General features: G+C 32.2%; 1 protein-coding gene across 2 annotated transcripts in view; it reads left to right on the forward strand.

Moving 5' to 3' along the window:
* Window positions 1–558: 558 nt before the first annotated feature.
* The window catches only part of LOC106467340 (synaptogenesis protein syg-2-like), a 110,515-nt gene continuing 84,595 nt past the window's right edge, over window positions 559–26,478 (forward strand). For both annotated transcript variants that reach the window (XM_022396196.1, XM_022396203.1), the window contains exon 1: window positions 559–647. In XM_022396196.1, coding sequence (XP_022251904.1) covers window positions 611–647 — 37 coding nt within the window. In that variant the 5' untranslated portion in view covers window positions 559–610. The remainder of the gene's footprint in view (window positions 648–26,478) is intronic.

Here is a 26,478-nt window from a genome sequence, read left to right on the forward strand (position 1 = left end):
TGCTATAACGGTAAAAGTATAAAAACGCTAAAAAACCGGGTTTCGAGAACCGTGTTTGGCAAAGCTTTGTGTAGCTTTATGTTTAACTATAAAGAAACGAAGCGTAAATGTGAATAATGTGATGCAAGATCTATACCTTACTCGTTTTTAACGGTGTAAAACATGCCGGTAATTTGGAGAAAGTACAACATGAGTCAAAATTCCTACCAGAACTTCCTTTATATTTCTTCGGTTTGTCACGTCAAGTTTATATGATACGCAGAAGTAAGCAGAATATAATAACCTGCAATTAAGAACACATTCAAAAAAAGATGAAAAGCAAAAGATGTCTTTTCTACTTTTACATTAACTATATTTTCAGCGTCTGTTCATTTACAACCTACATGATTTCAGAACGAAAATGTTTTAATTAAACAAATGGTATCAACATTCATACTTACTATTATAGCATATGTTACAATGAGATGGCGCCACCATTACCACGTCAATTGTTCTCAAGTGGTTTTGCCGCGATCTTCAGTAACCATCCACCTCTATCGTTCAGTGGACAGGCAACTACTTGCGTGTGTGGACATAACACGCTGCTAATTCCCGGATTACTTCCAAGAACATGGTGTGGCTTTGGCTAACATTGCTTTTTGCTGCAGGTAAGCTGATGAGTTAGTTTTATTCATTTTATTTCGCACACTACAAGTGATAACAGTTTTGGACTTTGGACTAGCACTATCATGCTTTGAACAAAAACCTGTTCTACAGGGGCTAATTCGTCTAACAAAGATTAATGATCAACTAAAGTTGTTCAGTTCCAATGATTATATATATTATCGACATGTTTACACGATCAGTTATTTCTACTGTCATTCCTTCGAGCACAAAGTATGTTTCAACTGACAATAAAGTCGAAATCTTGTTCTGTTCAGAGTAAAATAGAAAGAAAAAACAACTTAAAATATAATTGCTACTTATGTGCCTACTTTTACAGTCCTCAGAGGAAATTGGACTAAAAGTGGTTGCCAGCTTCAACATTACAATAAAAATGTAGATACACGAGAGGTAAATGAACTTACCGTAAGTTTTTATAGAACTTGCTTATATATGAGTTTTTCGTTAAAAGTTTATTATGTTCTTATGTTATCGCATGTACAACTATTAATAGAGACGTTTATGTTATGCATTTTTAACATATTCAATGCCCACGATATATATACATGCGTGTGAATCAGCTTCGAAAAAGTAACAATATGAACAAACACCCTGTACATTTTGTGAGTAACCTTTCAATGATTATTACTGGCATTCTAAAAATGTTGGCTATCGTAGATAACGAATGATAAAAAGCACACATTTTAAAAGCGATGTGTTTCACGGGAAAAATGTGTAAGAACACGATATTTAACAAATAATTTAATGATTAATGATTTTAAAATAATGCTAATCTCTTCTCTATTGTTCTTAACTTTTTTAACGCAAACTGGAGTTTATTAAGGTAGATAAAAATGACGACCTATATCTCCAGAATGTATTTTTATCAGCCCAGTATTTTTCTATTGCAACTTCCTTAGGAGCTATCGATATCTTAAAAAGTCACTAATCCATTTGGAGCTAATATCTTTATTATAATATATATTTATTGTTACAGAGTTTAAAAATGGTTCCATAATTATGTATAAAATGAGAATACCTTTTATTCGACTTTATGAATTAAAATATTCATTTTTATCTAAGACCAAGCAGTACAGCAGAAATATGTAATATGATCAAACTCACTTGAATGAAAATTTATGACGTTTTTATTTCGGCATACAAGTTTTTAAGCCAAGGTTCTGGAAGAGTTCAATCGTAATTTATTTTTCTGGCACACTGTGTTACTATATTAAGAAACGAAACAAAGAAACAAAAACGACGTTTTTTTTGGCATAGTGACAAATAAAATCCTTATTAGATATTTCAACTGACTAGTTTCGGTAATACAATTACCATCATCAAGGCTAGTGACTACCGGAACTACTCGGCTAAAATATATGATAACAACTTTATCTATTATTGTGCCAAAAAAAAACGTCTTTTATGTTGTTGTTTTTTAACTTTTGATATAATCAAACATTAATTGTTAAATGTAAAATAACGTATAGTTCGATAAAAATATGTTTGGTACATATTTCTGAACGGATTACAAACAAATTGATGTGAGTGTTATCAAAGGAGCTTATTAGTAAACGAATGCTGAGATGAAAAATAATTCCCTCCTTTTTTAAATTTGATAATGAAAATTTGCCAGACGTTATTAGCTAATAATGTTCTGGCATGGAACACTTACTGCAGCCCTGGTATTTGATTCGTGTTTTTGTTTGACACGTAGGTAGGACCTTGTAGTTTTCTTAAGACTTTGTAAGACAGACACGAGCTGAGTCAACCAACACCCGCGAGAATAATCCACTCAATGATCTTCTCCCCTACGAAATGCCTTAGTAAACAAAATACTTTTTGCCAACTGTAATCTAACAGAGAGCTACGAATCCTAATTTGCTTGCTGAAAGAGTTTTTCGAAACTCAGTTGGGCACAATGGGAAGCATATTTTTCAGGGAGACAAATAATGACGAAAAAGAATTAAAAACTAACCTCCCTGGTGATATCTGATGTACAAGTGTAAAATAATATAAACCAAACAAAGAAAATTTTATTTGCAATTTTAAAATGCATTTTAACAATTCTATTGTGTTTCCGGTTGCATTAGAACTATTGGTTAAAGGAATAACATTTTATTATTTATATATTTCTAATTTTTCAGGTGTGATTCGGAGCATTTCATTTTAAGAAATACTTACAAACATTAGAAAGTGGTCATTATTGCAACTTCCATTTTATTGATTGTTTTAGTTTTGGTGTTGAGAAAGGAACGTTTTTGTTGCTTGTCGTAAATAAATTATTTAGAGAGTACACAATAATAATGAAGTACTAAGACTTAAACTGCTTACGAAATTAACCAACCTAGGTGGTGTTTTCAACTTTAGTCTTAAACGAGTTAAAACAGCTTTAATAAGTATATTTATTTACGTAGAACCACGGCTTCATGATGTTTGAAAGTCTCTCCAATTGACTTGACAAATCAAGACTAGAAATGTGAATATTTTTGCAACAACGGAAAACATCTTTTTGTTAAGCACAAAGCTACACAATCGGCTATCTGTGTTGTGCATTGAAGCCTGAATTTTAGCTTTATAAGTCTACAGACTTACACATGAGCACCTGGACAATGACAGCATCTTTGTTTTTGTTGTTGTTTTTTTCTGTAGACCATTTTCATGACCATTGAAAAAGATTATATATTAGGTTTACGTCGTGACTAATTTTCAATATATTTTCCCCTGTACATATCCTAAAATCAGTTGAAGGAAAGTAAGCTCTTCCTCGCATACAAACTTTATTCTATCTTACCATCTACTCTAATAATATAAAAATTTTATATAAAGCACAAGCTTAAACAGCTTAGACAACGATATTACATTTCCGATATTACATTAGAGCATGAGAAACGCAGATATTACAAAAAAAATATATACAACTAAGCCGCATTTATTATATGCTTATATCTTATACAAACACTGGAAATTTTAAATGAATATTTTTTAACTGCTCAGATAGTAATAATACGAAAACTGTTGCCTTGAACTAGTATAAAATAAAAAGTATCCTATTCGGTAATTTGAAAAAAAAAATGTTTAATAAATTTACTTCCTAGATATAAAACTAGAATTACGTTCATCTTTATGACTGCAAAGAATTTTCACTGCTATTACCGTTACATCTAGGATTTGAAAACGTGAGTTGAAATCTCATTACAAATGTTAATAACAATAATAACATTAAGCACGAACTTTAACTAATTATAACTTAGCTTTACCTCACAAAAACAACTGTATAATATAAAGAGATACGTTTTAAGCTACTTGCATTATGATTCGTTTAAAATAGTAAAAATAACTCATTAGTAATAATGGCTCTATTAAGAAATCTTGAAAACTGTTTGTCTTAATGAATTTGTCAGACAATTTATTCTAGGTTATATCTTAATTTCTTAGTATTAGAATATTACGTGATACAACCAACATACGAACTGTACATTTCAGTTCCAGCTATTATTATTATTTAAATTAACCATGCCGCATCTGAAAAGGAAAATATGCAGAAGCTCCTGTAATGTTGTGATTGGCTGTTTGTATTAGAGAAAGTCATAGAACAACGTAATTTATATTTGTATACAGGGAGTAAGTATCTCTATATACATAAGTACATTTACAACGACAGTAGTTTGCAGATTAAAATGCAATGTCTGATCAGTTGGGTACTTTCTCTGTTAACGATATATAGTGATTTCGTCACAGTTCCTTCTGTTATGTATCATCGTTAGTAGCAACAAAAACACAACAATAGCATGAGCTGTCACTTCTGTTGAACATTAAGATATACCTTTTAAACCGAGACTTCAACACTCAGAGAACAATGTGCAGGTGAAGAGCTATAGATTTTCTGGGGAAATCACATTGAAAAGATATAGTAAGTAATACAATTATAATTATTATTATCTAAATCTATTCATTTATGGATAAGGTCAAGGTTATATTTCTTTTGATTCAGGTTATTACTGTTATATAGTCAATTATAAATTCTGGCTTATTTTAAAGCCGTGATTTTTTGTTGTTGTTTTTTTCGCACCGAAATAACATTTGTAAGTACAAACATATTTGTGATAACAATACTTGCGAAAACAATTTTAATAGACGACTTTTTACATTCAATCTGCCTAAATGATTGCGCGTAATTAAATATTTCCAGTCGATTTGTTTAAAAATGTTTCTTATGACTACAATATAAATATTTCACGATATCCATCCATACGACATTAAACTAATGCCACTTTTGTCACACTTTATTATAGATATTTAGGCAGTCTTAGTCAAACACATTTGCAGTGAATATATTTAGGGTACCAGATATATAGTTTAATTCACACACACGTGCATGCAAGAAAACGTTAATTTGTGAGCCATATAATTGATTTCATATATATATATGGCTTCACCCATATCAATGAGCATAATATCTATAGTGAAACAAGATATATCTTATTACAGGCTTACATCCGAACTTCTTCTCTTAGTATTTCTCTTATTGAATATCATTACAAACCAACTCAAAGTTTACAAACTACAGATGAAGTTCAATTAGTTATCTAACAACTCTACTTAGAGTAGCAATTATTGGAAAAATACTCCATTTTTCAATTGAAGCTGTTACTTTTAATGCCAAATAGAAGCCATTTCATCTCCGGTGTTGGAACGTATTTGAATATTATGTAAGTTACAAATGCTATTGCCGACTGTGTGGTGTTCTCCAAAACCACGTGCTATGAACCAGTCTGTTTTGGACTTCTTACCATGCATACCATTATCATGAGAAGAGAATGGTATAGCAGTAAGCTACAAACAAACCCACAAACTCGTATTTAAAGAAGAGTTGGAAACTGAAAGATTATCATATAATTGATATCCTTGACTGTCTGTTTGTTTTTAATATACATAAGGGTCAAATTTACTCAGAAACAAAAAACTTGTGAAAAAGGAAGACAACAACAGTTTCCTCTGATCGATTGTATTGGAAAGAGTTTGTAAAATATCTCCAAAATTATTTAAAAAGGCTTTTTTTCATATTCATATAACATTATGCTGAAAGTATGCAACACTGACTTGAATTATGATCTTAAAATAGTTCAAGTTATACGTTAACAATTTCTTAATTGTCATTTAACGTTCTTAACTTCGATATTACACAGTATTGTACACACAAAAACGCAAGTACTTCAGTGTAAAGTTTTGAACTTTATAACAGCAAAGCTCTATTTTGAACTTACACATGGATGTGCTCTGTAAATTCGTTTACACACTTCATCTTTCGCTAATAATATACCAGTTCATCTTTCTTTAATAATATACGTTTATTAGAACATGGAAGAAGAATAGCGACATTAAGCTTAGAAACTTCACGACTGAACTCTTTAATTTTTAATTAAAAACTTAACGCTTAACAATTATTTGTGGAAAAATTAGTACCCATTTGTGATCTTATTACACAGGTTTCATTTCATAGAAAATCTAAATCAAACGAGTTGTATGTTAAAGGGTTATATTCGAACAGCCACTGTTTGAGTGTTGTGTTGAAGTAATAACTTCATTATTAAACCATGATTTAGATTTTGTATAGTTTCGCATAATGTAATGATCAGAGGTTTTATATATGTATTTTATAGAAAAGCAGTTATTCGAGGTTGAACAAAAACTAACAGTTGATTGTATACAGATTTTGTGTTATATAGAGAACCCGAAGATTAAGAAATCTACAGAGATAACATTTATAGATGTTCTGATTAGAATCCATTCAGATGTTATGCTATTAAGAGTATTTAGCAATTATCAGCTGCACAGGCTTACTGTTACCTTAGAAATAGTGTGATTAGTCAAATTTGGCAGTTCAAGTGGGGCAGTGGAACCCAAGACGATTTTAAATTAAGACTTGTGTTGCTGCGAATTGTTTTACTAGTGACATTATGAATACAATTCAATAGCAAGTTTTTCGAATATAGAATCATATAGACGGTATTTTATGAAGGAAAACTTGTAGATGATTTTTTACAAAATTAAATTAAATGAAATATCTAGTTATCAGAGTGATAATAACAATTTGTTGTTGTAAGTCTCTAGAAACCCTTCGGTTATCAGTTTTCAGTGAGTTACTAAAGCTAAATAGGTCATGTTACATAAGATTTCCCATTTTCGATTTCATTTTATTTAACTATTTCTACCGGGTAAATCTTGAAACGAGCATTTTCAAACGACTTAACACTAATGTTATTGTCTAAACATGTTATAATAGAAACGAAATCAAGCATATTGTAAGTTTAATCTAATAATACAGTGTGACCATTATTCCGGGCAGTAGATTGAACTTAGAGTAATTCTTTTTACAGAAAGTATTGGAATAGAATACGTTATTAGATTGGGTTTTTCATGAAACTTCTATTTAGGTTCAACGAATCGTCCAGCAATTGTTAGTGCATTTCGTGAAAGTTTAGATATGATGATATCATACGTTTATTTCTCCTGACACTTTCTCTCTTGCACTTGAATTTCACTCTTATTAAAAATGTAATATTTTTAGCAATAGTAAAATTTTGAATTTAGAGCTTTTATTTTAGGACTTAGTAGTATGTGTTTTAAATGTTTAGGAAAAAAACAACCGTTAGGATAATACATGATAGACTCCAAAATATACTTAGTCAGAATACATACACCGGGGAAGTCAATTTTGCGTTGGTAGGATCTCGAACCTTATGTTTGTTTAATGAGTTACTTTAAAACAATTGAATTACTACAGGAAATAATTTCATATTTAAATGGATAATTGGTATGGTAGGTAATAATTATTAAAAATGATAATTAAGATAAATGTCAAATCTACTGATTACTTTTTGTTTAAGCCTGACATGGCCTGGTGGTTACGACGCACGACTCGCAATCTAAGGATCGCCCTTTCAGGCGTGGGGGCGTTATAATGTGACGGTAAATCCCACTATTCATTAATAAAAGAGTATCCCAAGAGTTGGTGGTGTATGTTCTTGACCAGCTGCCTTCCCTTGAGTCTATTACTGCGAAGGTAGGGACGGTTAACGCAGAAATTCTCCGTGTAGCTTTGCGCGAAATTTAAAACAAACCAAACTTTTTTTTTTATTTCATCTCGATACATTTGTCGTGTACTTTTTACCGTCATTTGCCAGTACCTTCTTGACGAAAAGTGCCAAATTTGTTTTGCTTTCTTTAAAATACAGAAAACGGTCAGAACAAATAAATATACGTTTGTTTCACCAACTGAGGATTGAAACCTAAACTTAATTTTAAACAGTTTGTTTTGTATGAGAATCCAAATCATACAATGAAATTGACTATTAGATATTGCTATCTAATAATAATATAATATATAGATAGTTATAACACAAACGTTTGATCTAAATCAACTGAGGTTATATAATTTCAGACTCAAAGCACTTCGAAATAAGGGCGTTGTAAAGATACAGACATATTCTGTTTCACATATCATTGTAGGCTATACATCAGTACGAAAATATAACTGTGGAATTTTTTCTTCTAAACTTTTAACTACTGATTTACTTATTTCATTCACGTGCTTTTTGGTAAACACCTAAAGACTGTTGCGAAGACTAAGACAAAAAATTTGTAAATTAGGTACGAAAAGCAAAAAAAAAAAAACTGAAAAAAACAGCTGCAACGTAGAAGTACAAACTTCTTTATTATGTCTAAATGTATTTGTGCATTCTTTAGCACACGTTCTCGGCAAAAATCAATTATTATGTACTGTCCTTTTTTTTTTCTTTCGCGCTTTCTATACTGTAAGGAAGAAACCGAATATAAATAGTCAAACCAAGTTAGTAGCTGGAATTTAACCAGACTCGAAACGTCTGTGATAAAGTCGTCCTTAATTTGATATTCATCGTTCCTAAAAATTTCCGAAGGCAGGATTAATAACTTAATTTCAATATATGCGGATAATAAAATGTAAAATATTTAATACAATATAAAGAAAAACGTTAGAGTTACTTTATCTCATTCTTCTCTCTTCAATGAAGTTTAAGAAATATACATGCTTTGGTACAAGTTTATTCGATTGTATTCATATTTCTAAAATGATATAGAATATCGCAAAAGTAATTACAATGAGTAATCTTTAAGCATGTACGGATTATATAAGAACAATAAGAATCACAATAGCAACTGAGAAAAATTTAAGTTTTCGCTTGACGTCATCAATGCGAAGAATAAGTACGTATATTATTGTACTAAATACTTTAATGTCATTACGCCCTGTTAATCTTACCACAAAATTAGCGCTAAAAGCATAACACTTCTATATAAAGAAAATCAAAATTAGTAATTATGTAACACAGAATGCTCACGATAAATCTGATATAAATAATGGTATTTTACAAAATGTGGCTGAAGTACTGAGTAAGAAATTAGGTGTAAAAAATAGGTAAATCGTTATGTAAATTTTAGTTATGAAGACTTAATGTATATATGGTGTACTTGGTTGTTTGTTACAAAATTTCGTGCAAAGCTAAACAATTGATATCTGTACATAGCAGCCCCAAATTTTGAACGTATAGGCTGAAGAAAAGGAAACTAGCCAACAGCACCCACCGCTAAGTCTTGGCCCCAACGTGTGGACGGTGTTTTTTATGGCAATGTGTCACGAATTCACAGTTCGAGTTCGCTATTCACTAGACCACGTACAGCCAATGCTGTAATGAAATGTAACTTTTATTTATTATTTGGTTGTAATAGTGTAAGATATTGATTGTACGCTTACTTTCTGGAGAGCATTTAACTCAAACCATAATTTTTTTTATATTTCGAGTTATTTCTAGACGAAAATAATTAAATATTAATTTAATTGAAAAAGATCAAATTCCTTTAACACGAGAACTGCCGATCTTTGGATATTATTTATCACTAAAAGTGGGTTTAACGAAATTTTATTCTTCATAACCTTTAGAATTGCCCTACTTCTTCTGATATTTGGAGAACAACATGGTTTGGCTAAACAAAAATTCCCAAAACCATCGATTCTAATACCAATATGAGTTATACTTCCCATTCCAACTATCAAGCAAATACGTCTTTGCTTACATCACATTCTAATGTTATTTTTATAGTACTTCCCTTTCCACCAGTTAATCAGAACGTTATCAATCACATCGTTCTCGTACAGTAGATGGCTTATGGAAAGTCTGGAGGAAAGAGGGGTGTGCTTTATACATGTCAGCCTATGATGGAGCCTTTAGCAATGGAAACTATGCTACAAGGCTATTCTCAAGATGCGCATTCGTCAGGTAGAACCTGACCAAACGTCACGACATGGACCGTAACGATTTGATGAGGCTCCAAAATTGTTTTAACGTGACGTACCCAACTTCCGTATAATATCTTAGCAACTGTTCTCTAACATTATGCACGAACACCTATAACTTCATATCATGTAATTTAATTGGATACACTTAAATAACTATACCACTAGTTTCCCATACAAAACTATTTATGACCCAATTTTAAACAAACTTCTGATACTAAAAAAAAAAAAAAGAAATAGCTCAACCATGTCAACCGTCAGCAGCTCGATAAAGGCATAAAGGAGAAGCTGTTACAGCAAAAACATAAAATTTATATGTAAGTACTTTTATAAATACAATAGTCAGTAACCCGACTATTAGCATGGCATGGAGTGTAAATAATGGCATGCCACTGACACTTACTGTCATGCTATGAACTTTTCTTATCATTGCGACATGAAAAGTAATTGAAATCATGACATAAGGTCTAATGGGCAGCATGAATAAATGTAACCAAAAGAAAAAGTCTGCACAAAAGTGTAGCATATAAAGAACTAAGAATATGTCATGAAGTAAACCCATAACCTTTATATGGAGTATAACCTTCCGCATGACTTGCATCCTAAACAACAGCATCAAATATTTGTTATACAGACAGCGGTATGTCTGCGGAGTTACAACGCTAGAATCCGGATTTCGATACTCGTGATGGGCAGATAATAGATAGCCCATTGTGTAGCTTTGTGCTTAATTACAAACAAACAAACAAATATACAGATAAAAAAAGATATTGAATGAAGACGACAGCATGATATGTCGTTTCCATAACTAAACTCCACAAAAACTCGGATTCTATATAACAGCATGCCTTCAACATCTTCAACAATCGCAAAGAACAACAAATCTTAGCAAACGCACTACGTTTAGAGCAACTTTGAAAATGTATGAAATAGAAAGCAATCTGACCAACAGTGTGACTTGTATATAGAATAATAAAGTAACAGTATGGCATGAAAGTTAACCAACAGAATGACAGGAAGGTTAACTAGTAGAGAAGGTATAACCAACAGAATGATTTTGAAGTTAATTAACGATGTAACTACGGCGTCTAGCCTACCCAGTAATGTGACGCCTAGCATGCAGCATAACCATAAAGTCCAACATCAAATGAAGGTTAACCAACAATGAGACATGGAAAAACATACACCATGACATACAGTCTGCTTAATAGCATAATATGCAACTAAGTGCATCATATGATGATTTCTAACAAACAAAACACATTAAACTTAATATACAATATATTACTGAGATATTTAACAGAATAACAAATAATTTAGAATACACTATATCATAGGATCCAACCCTTCAGCAATCTAACCGACTGTATGGGTTAGATTATGATTGAATATATGACTGGAGCTTAACTCTCACCGTAAGGCGAGAATTAAATCATAGGATTACATTCAGTCTAACAACAACACGACAAGCGTCCAACCTATAGTTTAATATACAACATGCTGCAGAGCGTGACGAGGATATGACATAACAACAACTTCGGGCCTAGCCAAGTAGCCAAAATTACGTCTAGCTAATAATATGACACTATACAAAACAGAGCTTTCAACGGCATGATACTTAACGAACAAGATAAAAATAGTATAAATAACAGCACGGCATGAAGCTTGGTGTGAATAATAACTGCATGACAAAAATATGAAACTACACGTGGTTTCAAAGACCGGGCCTGGATTGAAATTTAATTAACAGTATCCCAAAGTTTACCTAATATGATAGCATAAAGTCTGACACATAATATAACATAGTGCCAATCAACATAAGAACACGGAGCCTAACTCGTAGTCTGGCATATAGTTTAGTGAAAAACATAAATATTACCATGGCGTCTTATTGTAGGCGGAAGCATCACATAAAGTGTTATTAATTGCATAACATAAAGTCTAATTCACAACATCACTTGAGCTCTCATCAAAATCATCATACTAAGGCTAAATGAATACATGTCATAATGTATACCAAAGCGTAATTTACACTGTTTAAACAAAAGTATGGTCGAACTTCATTTTACCTATACGCACATTATGTAGGAGTCCAACTGAAAACATCATACGAACCCTGAGAGCGTAACACGATGTTTAAGCAACAGCATGGCATTTAGCATGACTAGGAGCATTCTAAACAATGGCATGAGGTCTAATCTTTAAGACTCAAAAGGAAGACTAACTAAAAATATTGTATAGTCTCCGATAACGTTACATGAAATTTAAATAAGAGCACAGCGTGAAGATTAAGCATGCAACAGAATGACGCAATATTTGATAGAAAACATCACAGGAATCTGAACATTAGCATTACATGAAGACTAAATCTTAGTATTACGAAGAATTGAATGTACATCATTACGACTAACAGCATGAAATACATCCTAAGAAGTAACAGTATTACATAATATCAAAGTAGAGTGTAACTTGGAGTTTAAGGTCTAAATAGAATAAAACGTCGAACCTATTCATATATATATATATAACAAGCCAAATGAAGAGTCTGACGTATAGTTTTGGTAGGTTTCATGTTATATCGTCTGTAAGACAATGCGATTAGTATTTTAACCATCGACTCATAAAATCATTAAGATATAGTAAGGCCTGAAGAAATTCCAACAACTATCACAGAGTTTAAATTGTAGCATGTTTATTTGTTTGTTTTGAATTTCGCGCACAGCTACGCGAGGGCTATCTGCGCTAGCCGTCCCTAATTTAGCAGTGTAAGACTAGAGGGAAGGCAGTTAGTCATCACCACTCACCACCAACTCTTGGGTTACTCTTTTATCAACGAACAGTGGGATTGACCGTCACATTATAACGCCCCCACGGCTAAAAGGGCAAGCATGTTTGGTGTGACGGGGATTCGAACCGCGACCCACAGATTGCAAGTCGAGCGCCCTAACCACCTGGCCATGCCGGGCCCCCTAGCCAGCGTGACAACTACAATAGTTAGAAGCAATGTTTATTGTACTCAGACTGATCTTGCACACTTCGTTAGGATATTATTATAGCAACATCTTGCATTATCATTGTCTTTCGACAGTTAATAATGTTTATAAAGTTTTGAAATTTGTGACAGATGTTGTTGTTTTTTTGTTTTTTCCACATTCCTAAAAATTTGTCTCTGGTAGATTCTAATTCAAAGGCGTGCAAGAATATCATTTTAAATCTATCTTAGGCCTCCTGCAAAGTCACTTTCCAAGCGATATTTCGTCAATACCAGAACGTGTCAGTTGGTCTGGAAGATTAGAGACAAAAAGTTAGCCGAAACACTATTTATATTATATACAATATAATATGCTTAAGCCGTAACTGATCATAAAGTTGTAAAAAAACAACAACAATATAATATGCTTAAGCGTAACTGATCATAAAGTTGTAAAAAACAACAACAATATAATATGCTTAAGCCGTAACTGATCATAAAGTTCTAAAAAAACAACAACAATATAATATGCTTAAGCCGTAACTGATCATAAAGTTGTAAAAAACAACAACAATATAATATGCTTAAGCCGTAACTGATCATAAAGTTGTAAAACAAACAAAATGTGTTCTCCAATTGTTAATAACTGCTAGCTTCTTATTTTAACAATCATTTTTGAGAAATATTCCCAGATATTCTATATGTCTTCAGCTAATCACATGACGCTATGTCTTACTTCAAGTGTTAAAAGGATTGTATATTTCAACAACAACAACAAATGAGTTAACATAGTTCGGATGACAATTCATTTACAAGTAGCAGAAAAATGTTTAATTATATTACCTATACATATTTATTGCATCCTTCGACTTTGCTCTCTAGTGGGACAGTGGCATGTCTGCGGACTTACAAAGCTAGAAATCAGGTTTCGATACCCGTGGTGGGCAGAGCACAGATAGTCCTTTGTGTAGCTTTTTGCTTAACTACGAATAACAACAACATCCTTCGACTTTATACAGTTGAAATTTATATATGTCTAACGTTTGATTAAACATAGAAATAGATAAACTAAGACATTTATTTAGTCCAAAAACATTTGTCCAGTCTGAGTAGGCTTAGATTTGTTCACCATCCCTACTTGTCAGTCTAGCATATAATGATTCTGCTGGATAAAGTTATTACTAAAAATAAATCGTAGAAAGATAAATGTCTACAGAGCAGAAGATCTTATATATTTTGCTGAAACATCTCTCATGAAAAGCGACCAATTTTTAAGGGTATGGTTCACCCAGCTGTAGTAATAATTTCTGACTTAAGAGGGCAGCAATGCAGCAATAATGCAGCTACATTCCCGCTATGACAGCATGATGACAAAACCTTGTCGAAACGTTGTACATTTGCTGTTATGTTAAACTTATATTAAAGTTTTTCTTCATTACCCATTCAAGCCGTCTCCAACCATTATTAGTCTCAAAGTGGGTTCCTCGTCATCGAAAATAATTTGATTTGTTTAGAAACGAAAAGTGGGTGGATTCTTACAGTAGCCTTCTTCCAATGAAAGTCTGGTGTATTGTGACCAATGAAATCCAGTTCTAGGTTAAACCACACAAGAGCACTTCCGTAATGTGACGTTAATAATTGTACAAATAAGATTTGTTCATCTAAGAGTCTGTAAGTAGCATTGATTCGATTAATTCACCAAATATCCAAGGGTAACAAACAAGCTATTGCGTTTGGTTGACAACTGTTGATCACATGCAACTCTTGGTTTTTAGAGTATATATATTCAGTACATAAGATGATGTATAAATGAAAGCGTGGAAAAGGAACATGGAATTATCTCGTCATATAAAGATCACACTTCTGTTATTAGTATGTATATAAATACGCACGGTCGCGAGTTCGGATCCATGCCACTGACCGAACATGCTCGTCATATATAGTAGCTGACTAGGCTAACCACCTGGGTGTAAGTCTCTATTGGCTTACAACAATTATCGGTCGACCCCTAATTCGCTGAGAGTAAGGTCGAAATGGGGCGGGAAAAAAAAGGTGCACATAAGTATATCCTTATACCCCCTGTTTTTACTAGTTGATTTTGAAAATTCTTTGACCTTCCATAACTTTTATATATACTCATTCATTACCTTGTTCGCCCCCTGGTAATTACTTCTGTTTAGTTCATCTATTGATGCTACCTAACATCAACCGAAATTATAACTTCGACCAGTCATTATAACATTTTTGTTTTTGCTTCTTTCGCTGAAACTTCTCATTTTCTGAAATGGTAACCAACGAACAAATGGCCATTTTTATTAAAAACATGAAATTTGGATTACTTGCTGTCCTCGTTATTTGAAAGAAAGGCTGAAAAATATATCCAACTAAAAATACTTTATAGACTTCGTCTACAAGAGAAACCAGTTTGATATTGATATTTCATGTGCGATGATACCTAAACTAGGTCACATATTAGTCAGTTTTCTAAAGGTTGACATTATATTTGATCCTTGGCCAAACTAAATAAATCAAGTGAAAAGTTGACAGTTTACTTTGTAAGAATAACAAGGAAATCTTCCCTTTTATCTGCAAAGCCCCTCTGTTGAATTTGAATCGGCTACGGTTTCCTTTATTGACACTGGTGTATTAGTGACACGAAATACAAACTCCGTACCATACTAGTACAACAGATCACAAGGTCGTGTATCCAGAAGCAAGTTACAGCTACATTGTCTATTGAGTGGCATGGACACTGTGTCTGCTCTGTAACGATAACCAAACCAGAAATATAGGGGGTGGTGGAAATTGTTCAATTGCGAAGAAAGTATATCCTGTTTAAATAATTTCTGAGACCCAATACTTTTCTTACATTTTTTAGAATACTAGCGCGTTCTCTGAAACCTTTGAGATATCCACATAAAAACACAATGTAAACGATACACCAGTGTTTACGTACACACATATATTGCTGACTCTTACACTCGAGAAATTTCTACAATTTTAATGAATAGGCGGGAATTTCGCAATACAGATTTAACAATATAAGTTATGTACATTTCTAAGAATAAATATAACTTAAACAAACATCGATATCAAAATAGATATATGATAGTAAATCCGGCACAAATTGTAATTGCTATCCTGTTTAAATTCTAATTGCTATCTACTTATCTTTTCATGACTTTTAGTTTGTTTGCCAATTTACTCACCATAACACTCGTGGTGCTATACTAAAGTAAATAATTATCAAAGGCAAACCGAGTTATCAGTGTTTTCAAGTAGACACCGGGTAATGATAAGCATGACTTTATCATATACTTTGAATATATGGATTATCTGTGAAAACGCAAGTTGACCCTTAATGTTATACCAGAAAAGTATATCGAAGAAACACAACCATTTCAGTGAGTTAATTATCTCATCCTACTAAGATACAAATAAGTTAACACTTTTCTTATCATTAGATTGAAGCTTAAACGTTACTTTCCTCGTGTATATTCAGTATATTCTGCAGTTTCCAATGTGCTCAAAAAAGAACACATCTTCTTATTTTAGATGTAATCCAAAATGAAAAAAAAATGTAAATTCAACTCAGTACCACAGAATAAAAACAATTACCATTTCAGTGATCATTTATCCTTTAAGTGACAGTTCAAACTATATTTTTATGTTGTATTAGAGGATGTGGCGACTTAAAAGAAGAGATGTGCAGTTCACAATGGTATATAAAAATCTATTCAGCAGTTTGTTGAAAATTAAATTCATATTAAGCAACTAGTAGTTTATTGTAATTGGTGCTAGAAAGTTTAATGACTTTTAGTACTTTGAACCTAGTTGTTTAGAATAATAAACATTCGAATTCAAAGTCATAAAACATTTGCGGAAAAAAAATGAATTTCAAACAAGCGAATTGATATATATATATATATATTTGGAAAACGTATGCACAGATGAAGTGCTTTAAAATAACTGACCTCCAGCTCAGTAAAATCTTTTGAGAAAAAGTAAACATAAAGTAATAAGTATTGCATGAATTTAACTGGTTAAAATATGCATAAAGATACTTATTTAGATAAATATATACGTACGGCAATATTTTGCTAGAGCAAACATAAAAAAAACAAAACAAAAGTACAGACTCACTTGTAAAATTTGGATAATAATTAATTAAATCCCTTCGGGAAAGATTTCTAGATATATAGAAACGCACGTATAAATTACTAGGAGTTTGAAATTAGCAATAAAGTAAAATAATTTTACAGCACTTGGGTGAGGAGAATTCACTTTATGGGGACATTATTTCGTTAAAATTAAGAATTGGTACACTGATACCGTAGCGATTCTAAAAAATGTTATTGCGTTTTTGCTATAAACAATATATTTATGTAAATATGTACGCCAAAAGAACATTCATAATCCTTGCTTTAACTCTAAACACACAATGCTATAAAATGTAAAGAGTTAAAGGACTTTACTCTTTAATTAATAATTATTGTGTTATTCCAAACATTTCTTATACTTGCTACTTATGTTGTGCTCCCCCACAATGGCTCAACGTTAAGTCGGTAAGCTTATAACACTAAAAATCGTTACTCGCAGTTGGTTGGTTTGAAGTTAAGCACAAAGCTACACAATGGGCTATATACAGCGGTATGTCTGCAGGACTTACTACGGTAGAAACCGGGTTTCGATACCCGTGGTGGGCAGAGCACGGATAGCCCAATGTGTAGCTTTGTACTTAATTCCAAAACAAACAAACAAACAAATACCAAGTGTCCGTGAGAAAGTTTTCATTTATTTAAACCCCTTTTTTTTGACGTTTCATGCACGTGTTTTTTCCCCACCACATAAGACCACTTACACTTATTACTACGTGACGTCACAAAATTGTGTTACCAAAATTGTGATAGTAAAGAAATCTCAAATTCACCGATATGTAAAGTTTTACTTAAGATCGCAAAACCTTTTTTTTTTCTTTTTGCTCAATTGCCAGCTTACCCTTGACAAATAAAGGTATGTTATGACAGCCCAGGTTTCTAAATATTTACATGTTCAACCAACGTGGTTTATAGTGATGAACATTGAGAAGAAAGAATTAAATGAAGATTTTTTCATCATTTTTGACTACATTTTCTGTAGTTTTCTCTGGAACAGTACAAAATATACGGGGATAAACTTAAGTGAACTATCCACATCAGTGATGTTTAAGCGAAAGCTGTGTCGTACTTAATGGACTTGTTAATTACTTACCCATTGCATTCAAGTCAATCTGTCCTAGTTCAGTTTCACACAAAACCTTCTATACTACACAATGCAATCTAAATTGTTAAGACTTGTCTTTGGTTAAATAGACAGAAAGACGTTTTCACTCGATACCCATTAAAGTCTAATAATTATCTAGAGAGCTAAATCGTGCTTCAGTGACTACTGAGTAATAGAACAATGAAAAAAACGTAACCGACGCTAATAAAAAAGTTTTAGGATATTAACTTACCTTTTACGATATCGGGAAGTAATTGTGTGTGTGTTTTCTTATAGCAAAGTCACATCGAGCTATCTGCCGTATCCACCGAGCGGAATCGAACCCCTGATTTTAGCGTTGTAAATCCGTAGATTTTTCGCTGTCTCCAGCGGGGAACGGGAATTAAATTCATGGGAAAAATGTTTTGATTACCAATACAGTACAATAATAATATATTTTGATATCTATATTTAGCTTTTTTCTTAGAATCACGAAGTAAGTAGTAGCAGACGTTGTGTAAAAATGATGGATTTATAAGTTGTATGTCAGCTTCTAAATTTCTAAAGGATTTTGCATGCTGTCCGATGCAGCGATATTAATTAATATAACAGTTAAATGCCGTATCAAAACCACAGAATGTTAAAAGAAATTTTGTATAATGCCACTGGTTTCTGGATTGTAATTTCTAATGCTGTGATTAATAGTTCCAATAATAAGTTTGTTAATAAGTCTTAATGGTAGTTTTTGACTCAATTTTGATGGTTTTTCTAAACTTATCAAACCGTTCATAACCTTTCTCATGTATTTGCAACCTACTAGATATTTATAAGAAACGTTAATAAATACAAATATATTATTTAGAATGTTAAGGACATACTAAATAAAATTATAGTTACTTTAGTTATAATTATGAACAATGGCACTTATGTAATTTTAGAATAAAATAATGAACTTAAATATAATGTTTCATTCTATACAATTTAAGCCATCAACGACCCACACTAAAAAAATAACAAAAAAACTCTTTACACTTTTCAGAGAGTTTACCTCATCTTCAGGAGTAGTTTACACATTTAAGGTTTCAGTATTTATACAGTTGTTATAATTCGTATGATATTACGTTCTATCCTGTTTTCATAACTTACTGGCCAAGCTTTACAATAAGTTATACAATAAACTAATATAGTTCCTAGCTGGAACTTCACCATTGTTTAATGCTACTTTCTTTTTTTTTTTTGAAACAAATGTACTACTTCTAACAATTTTCTGATATTTTTCGCAGTCATAATATGAGGTTGAGCTACAATCATAGTTTTATCTGATAAAATTGTATATCGTGTTGTTTGTACGTGTTCTGCTACAGCTGAATTTTACCTTTTTATTATTTGTTACATAACCTTAATGTTCTGATAATCTGTAGCCTAAGATCCATTTAATCTGTCTAATATAAAAGCTCTAACAACTATATTATATATTATAAATCTCAGTTTTATTTTTTAACTATATAACTATATTATATGTTTGGTATCTTCCATTTATTTAGTTTACTCCATAAGTTTGAAGATGAGATGACATTTTTGTTCTTTCATAAAGACATTAAATAACTGACATGTTAATCATAGAACATTAGGTTTTTCTCATAAACAGATCTTAATGTATACATTTTACAGTAATGCTTACAGAGCTCTAAAAATATCTACTAAACAAGAAGATTTAAGTAATGAATTGTTATTGATCAAACATGTAGCAGTTGAAACCAAATTTAAATAAAATATTGTAGATAAAGCCTTTGATAAATTTAGTAAGGGTTCGAGGTCAGTTAAAAGTACTGTGTTAAAATATATTTATGAAAAAAATTGGGGAAAAATTTTCTCATCTTTTTATAATCACGCTGTTGCTTGTTCCAGCTGCAATAAAAAAGTGGGCCAAGTGTTTCCCATATTTTCTTGTTTATCTTGTGCACATTTACATAACATATTTAAAAGTTGTGTTAATATACAAAGGTTGAGTACGATATATCAAAACGATTGTGGAGCTTTACCATGTCGTTACCGTCCATGTTGCCACGTCCGGTCAGGGTCTCTCTGATGACAGTGCATCTTGAAAATAGCACTGCAGCGTAGTTTTCATTGTAAAATAGGACCGGTCTTAAGCTTACCGTGCCCAAAGCACAAACCCCCTCCCTTCATGCTTTCCATAATTCATTTAGTGTCTAAAGACGACGGTTTCCCATTTGAATAGTCCGAACGCAAAATAATCCAAGTGTGTTACAAACAGCGATTTAACGTATATGTGTTCACATGGAATAGCATGAATATCCGTTTCATTTTCTAATTGCTTGAGGTATGAAACGCAGGTTGAATGGGAGGTATACCATTTAAGCCGTCTCCAGCCATTAATGGGAGGTATGTCGACCTTATTTGCAAAAAGAGGTTATGTTATATATTGTTGCCTGAGGCACGTGGACGGCTTTTGCCACTAACTGTTACGAGACGTTGCATCTTTCTTACCATGGCTTCATGTTTTTGTACATGTAAAATGTTTTGATCGGCTATCACCACTTTTTGTTTCATAAAAAATATTCAAGAACATATATATTGAACTTAACAAACATTTAGTATTATTTTGTACAAACACACACGCATATATTACGTAAACTTGAAGTATATAAATATAAAAGCTCCCAGTTAGCCGTTAGGTGAGGCCAGAAGATCTAGTCCGAAAATAAGTTTCTTTCGATCCATCGGAAGTATAAGTTTTAAGTTTTCTATGCAGTTTTGGATAGTCAATAACATGCCTTAGTTTGTGCCAAAAGTCACCACGATGTCAAACGTAAGCGTGGAAAGGTAAAAAAAAGTGTCATTTTGGCGTTTCTTGCCATGTTTGTTCTCCACAAGTTCACAAATTATTCGATTTCCAAAAATGAAATTTAGACAGACATTTATGCTGATTACACACTTTTTCATTTTTAAGTCAGTGAACTTACTAATTACAATTTTATAGAAAAGGGGAAAACTGTAATTTTGCTAAAAACTATGCATCTTACCATAATTTAAACTTGTATAACTGAGTTAGTGTTAAACTTGGTACATGGAAACTAAATTACAAATACTCTATATTGTTAACTGGTACCTATGACTTTTCTTCCGTCTGAAGAGGTCGCCACTGGAAACTATTTCAAGAGCCAGTCAAGACAAATTTTATTAACTTTCGGAGATAGCTCATTGAAAATCAAGAGAGTGCCTTATCTCAGTTAATTCACCAGATTTTTCACTACCACGTGGTAAATGGAAAGAGTGTTCAACACCCTTACAGGAGATATCAGTGACGTGTAGCTATAGGTTAACAAACTACATCTAATTTTACCTGGAACAAATATAAATGTTTTGGTATTTAATTTGTGAATCAAATAGCTTAAATATTGAAAATTAATTTCAAAAATTTGCTATTATTTTAAAATAATCAAATATAATTTCAAAGAAATATTCAGTTTTATTTTCATTAAGAAATATTATAAAAATATTATAATATGATAAATTGTTGAAAAAATAAATAAAACTACTCTCTTAATGATAGCAGATACAATTGGTAATTAACGAAAGGCTAACAAGGACAAGGGTTAATCTACGTCAAATTCATGACAATAATTGGGTTTTAATTACTGTTTTCTACAGTGACATATTTGAGAACAATTGAACATATTTCAGCTATTTTTATCTCAGGTCTGCAATATTTATAACATTTAATACATTGATACAAAAAGAAGGTGTAAATACTTAAAACTACATATTGTCTTATTCCGCTGTCTGTATTTTTTCTTTTTATTGATGATTTTTCCAATCATAAGAAAACTCAAAAAAGGAAGAAACATGTAACTTTATTGCCTGTCTTTTAAACTCAGCAACTCATTTAGATTGATTTAAAATATGGTTGACGTTAATCTAATTTAATGATGGCATGTAATAATAATAATACGCCCATAATAAACATTCCATAGGAAAATGAGCATAGTAAAATAATATTCTGTAAAAGAACGAAGTTAAATGAGCACCAACTTTGCAAACATTTAGACCTTTGAATTTTGTGTTATTTCTTCAATATTTACGTATGAATTGGTCATACATTACGTATAGATTGGTTTCACACGACTAATGTTAAGCTTTAAGAGCTATATACTTATATGTGTTCATGTTTATACTGTTCGTGTAAAATATGAAATTTAACGAATTTCATCATATTGTCTAAATATTTTTAAAAAAAACATACATTTGTACCAACTTTTGATTTTGATTTAAATTCCAATACGCCGCTGCTATTTATGTCATTCCAAGTTTTTAAATTAAATGTATTTTAGCCAAGCTGACTATAAAGTATAATATGACCAGACATTCACTAATAATGATAACAGTAATAATAAAATTCGCAATTGACTCACTTGGACTGAGAGTTTGGGCTTGGACCACATATCCGTTGTGCTCTTATGCTGTTTTGGAATGAACTGATTCACTATTTTACAAATAGTACAAGCAGTTGAGAGCTTAGTGGATAGGTGCCGACCACGAAGTCCAGACCTGGGCCGCAGTTTCTTTCTTGGAGATGTTAATGTTGACGCATGTCGTTCGTAAAATTCACCCCCTCTACACCAAGTAAACACTCCTATGAACGTTTGCCCATCCTTTCTCACTCAGTTTGAAGGACCTTTTTTTTTTCACTAAATCGACGATAACAAGTAGGATGATACCCTACGTCTGAAAAAATTACACTGAACTCCACGGACTCGAGATGTATATTCCGAGTTGCAATATCGTGACATTCACCGTTTAAGTCATCTCTGAAAACAGTTTCTATGCTTTTCCCATCAACTGGCTGTATAATACTGTACTGTTTCCTTTGTGACCGACTCAGGCAAATAGCTCTATCGAAGAGTCAGCCTGGACTAGGTCAGTTTAAGAATGACTTTTCGATATATGAAAATATTTCTTAACGTTTTGTCAGCTTGGTCTAAGTCTGCTCGAGAATGACATTCTACACATTAAAACATTTCTTAACAATACTTCAGCACGGACTTGATCTGTTCGAGAATGCCTTTTTGAAATATTAAAGTAACATGACTATTTAGGATAGACAAGGTTAGATAGTGAGTAATGTTTTGAGATATGCTTGTAACTGTTTCTGAAGAGTCAACCTTTAATGGGTCATTTCAAGAATGACTTTTCGACACATGAAAGTAGCTCTTCCCGAAGAGGTGGCGATGACTAGGTAATTTCGAAAATGATTTTTCGACCTATTAAAGTAACTCTTACAGAAGAATAGGCCTGGAGTAGGTCTGTTATCGGCCTAGAGTGGTGTATACAGCACTGTACCTTTAATTTTCTTGATGGATTTTGAATCCAAAATGGCGGATATTTTAAATCCTTGCATGATTAATAGACACAACCACGATACTTCCGTTTTTACGAAATACTGCTTGCTGATTGGTCTACCTTGTACCTTTTATTGCGACTTTAAGGGATCACAAGTAGTTTTGCATGCGTAAACCCATCTACATTGCGCCAATCGAGTGCAAAAGCGTTACATCCAAAGCATAAATACTGGGGAGGGGGGTTTACATGAGTGTAGATTTTAATATAAGTATGATAATACGTGTATCAATACATTTTCATCGTTATTTTTTAGATTTTCGGGCCTCGGAACGGGATTGAAAGATAAGCAGTTTCTTGAAGGAAACGTGAGATTTGAACCCACTTTAATAGATAACACTGCAACATGGATATTTAATCTTTTCTCACCAGACTATGCTTTGACTTAAACTTTTCAACCCACTCTTCAATGCTAAAGTCATTTATGCTTCTAGTATTTGTTGGAATCATTCGTCAATAAACCTTAGGAAATATGTTGTTGCTGTTTTTTTGCTATACATGGTGTAGATCTGCATCTCTAGTTCAAAACATTATCAATCTCTATGCCATTTTTTTGTGTGATATCCCCACATTATTTGCATTATATTTTGCTTCCACAAGAAGGAAAAGAATAGCTAAAATAAGAACAATAATCGTAACACTTACTGGTCGTTCATATCTCTTGATATGAGGAAAATAGGAAGTTGCTGCTTTTGATGTTATATAAGAGTGCCTAGCTGTGTTCAGAAATATAAGAATAAGGGGCATTCCAGCATTTAGGACAGCCAGCTATGGCAATACAGCAGATTTGGCTGAAGTCACTACTGTTCCTTTGGATATTAACGTCTTCAGAGTTGCTGTAACACTTAGGACACATTTAAAACCTTCCTTATTCAATCACCTTTTAAAGAATATTTCTCTTCTGCTAATTTATCTGTAAATTAAACAAAAACTATGGTTTACAATTAAGTGGTACGAAACCTAACATAAACATAAACTTTTTTTACTGTATTCTGCTTAATGTGCACTAATGTATATCATAAACAGCAAATATATCAGTCCACATGCTCTCTAAACGCTTGGAAGGACACTCGCTCAAAAAATCTTACAGTTAGATATTGGTTTCCTCGTACTAAAAGTATAAGAGCCGAAATGCAAAATGAAATAAGTTTATCTTTGTTGTTGTTGACATTTTTAAACTGAATTCAGCAAGATTGTTGATATTTTTTCTAGAAAACGTATTATATATATTCACTACTTCGCTCCCATTAAATAATTCCCATTCCTGTCATTTTCAATTCTTCTACATGCGTATATTATGTCAGTATTTCTATTCGTTATTATTCGCTTAAAGACTAAAACAGATATTAGAATAATTTGTAATCTAATCAGATACGATAAGATGTTGTTTGTTTCCTGAATTTTCGAGCAGAGCTACTTGAAAGTTATGTGCGTTCATCAACCGTAATTTAAAAGTTAGAGACTAGAGGAAATACAGTTAGTCGTCACCACCCACCGCTAACTCTTGGGCTATTCTAATTCGATTGACTATCATATCATAACATGAGCAAGTTCGATGTTAGGATCCGATCCCACAGGTTGCGAGTCGACCGCCCTAACCCTTAGACCATGCCAGGTCACAATAAATTCTAAGAAGGTACTTCAAAAGGTACTGAATATTGTCTTTATCTTCACGTAGAAGGTATATCATTCAGTAGCACGAGGCCACTTTTATTCAAAATTAAGTATATGATTACGAACTACTATGAAAATGACTTTTTATAAACTTTATAAAACCTTGTTTATAATATATGTTACATTTGTATGCAAAAAAATTATATTAATTTGAAACCAGTCGTAGTCATAAAATTAAAAATTTACGATTCTCTGAGTGGTTGCTTAGCTAAAAACTGCTGTAAGTTAAATCTAAACTTCAAGTAGTAAATTTCCTTTGCATAAAAATTTTAAATGATAAGAAAAAATAAAATAAAAAACATTTTTTTCAATTATTTAAAAAATAATAATTTTTAAGTTTGAAATATATGAAAATAAAAATTTGTATTCCGTATTTTGGACTTGAGTAGCCTTTAATGTGGCATGTAGGTTAAAAGTCTATGTCCGAAACCTCAAAGTCAGGTATAGCTATCTCTCATTTCTGTATTCTTACTAAAGGGAGAGCAATAAGACAGAACCACCTGCCACCTACACAAATACTCGTAACCGAATAGCGGGATTGACTGTAATTTTTATAATGCGCCCACAGATGAAAGTGCAAAGTGTTCAGAAGGATATTGTAGGCTTAAATCTTGAACACTTCAACCTACAGTTGCTAACCACTCAGCTAGACCTAGTCCACTGAAGATGAACAAAATAAAATAAATAACATCTTCTGTTTCATTAAAATAAAACGTATTACGTACTTGATATTCTATGTAATTTCAAAAAGTGTTAAATTGTTTCGCAAAAGCTTTGAAGTAATTGGATCCTATTATGTAAAACTGCTTTAGTCTTGTGTATATATTAAAGGAAAATAACAGCTGTTTTCGTATTCACTAGTGTATGCTTATATGACTATGTGCAGAGACTCTTGAATGATCCCAGAATTAGCTATTATTCGAAGTAAGATAAGAGCATTTGAATATCTGAGTGTTTGCTTCTTAAACCAGTTCTTGTATCTCCTTCTATGAGGTCGTCAATAAATTAATGTCGCTTTTTGTTAAATGAAAAAAACCCGAATAACTTATATATCAAAACAAAAAATTTATTAAATGAAATAGTCTCCATTCTTCTCGATGTTGCTTTTCCATCTTACTATCAGGTTGTTAATGCCCTGATTATAGAAATCACTTGGTTTTGAAGCAAAAAACATGTCGATGTCCCCTTTAACATC

The sequence above is a fragment of the Limulus polyphemus genome, unplaced genomic scaffold (assembly GCF_000517525.1).
Source record: "Limulus polyphemus unplaced genomic scaffold, Limulus_polyphemus-2.1.2 Scaffold79, whole genome shotgun sequence".
In the NCBI taxonomy this organism is placed as follows: domain Eukaryota; kingdom Metazoa; phylum Arthropoda; class Merostomata; order Xiphosura; family Limulidae; genus Limulus; species Limulus polyphemus.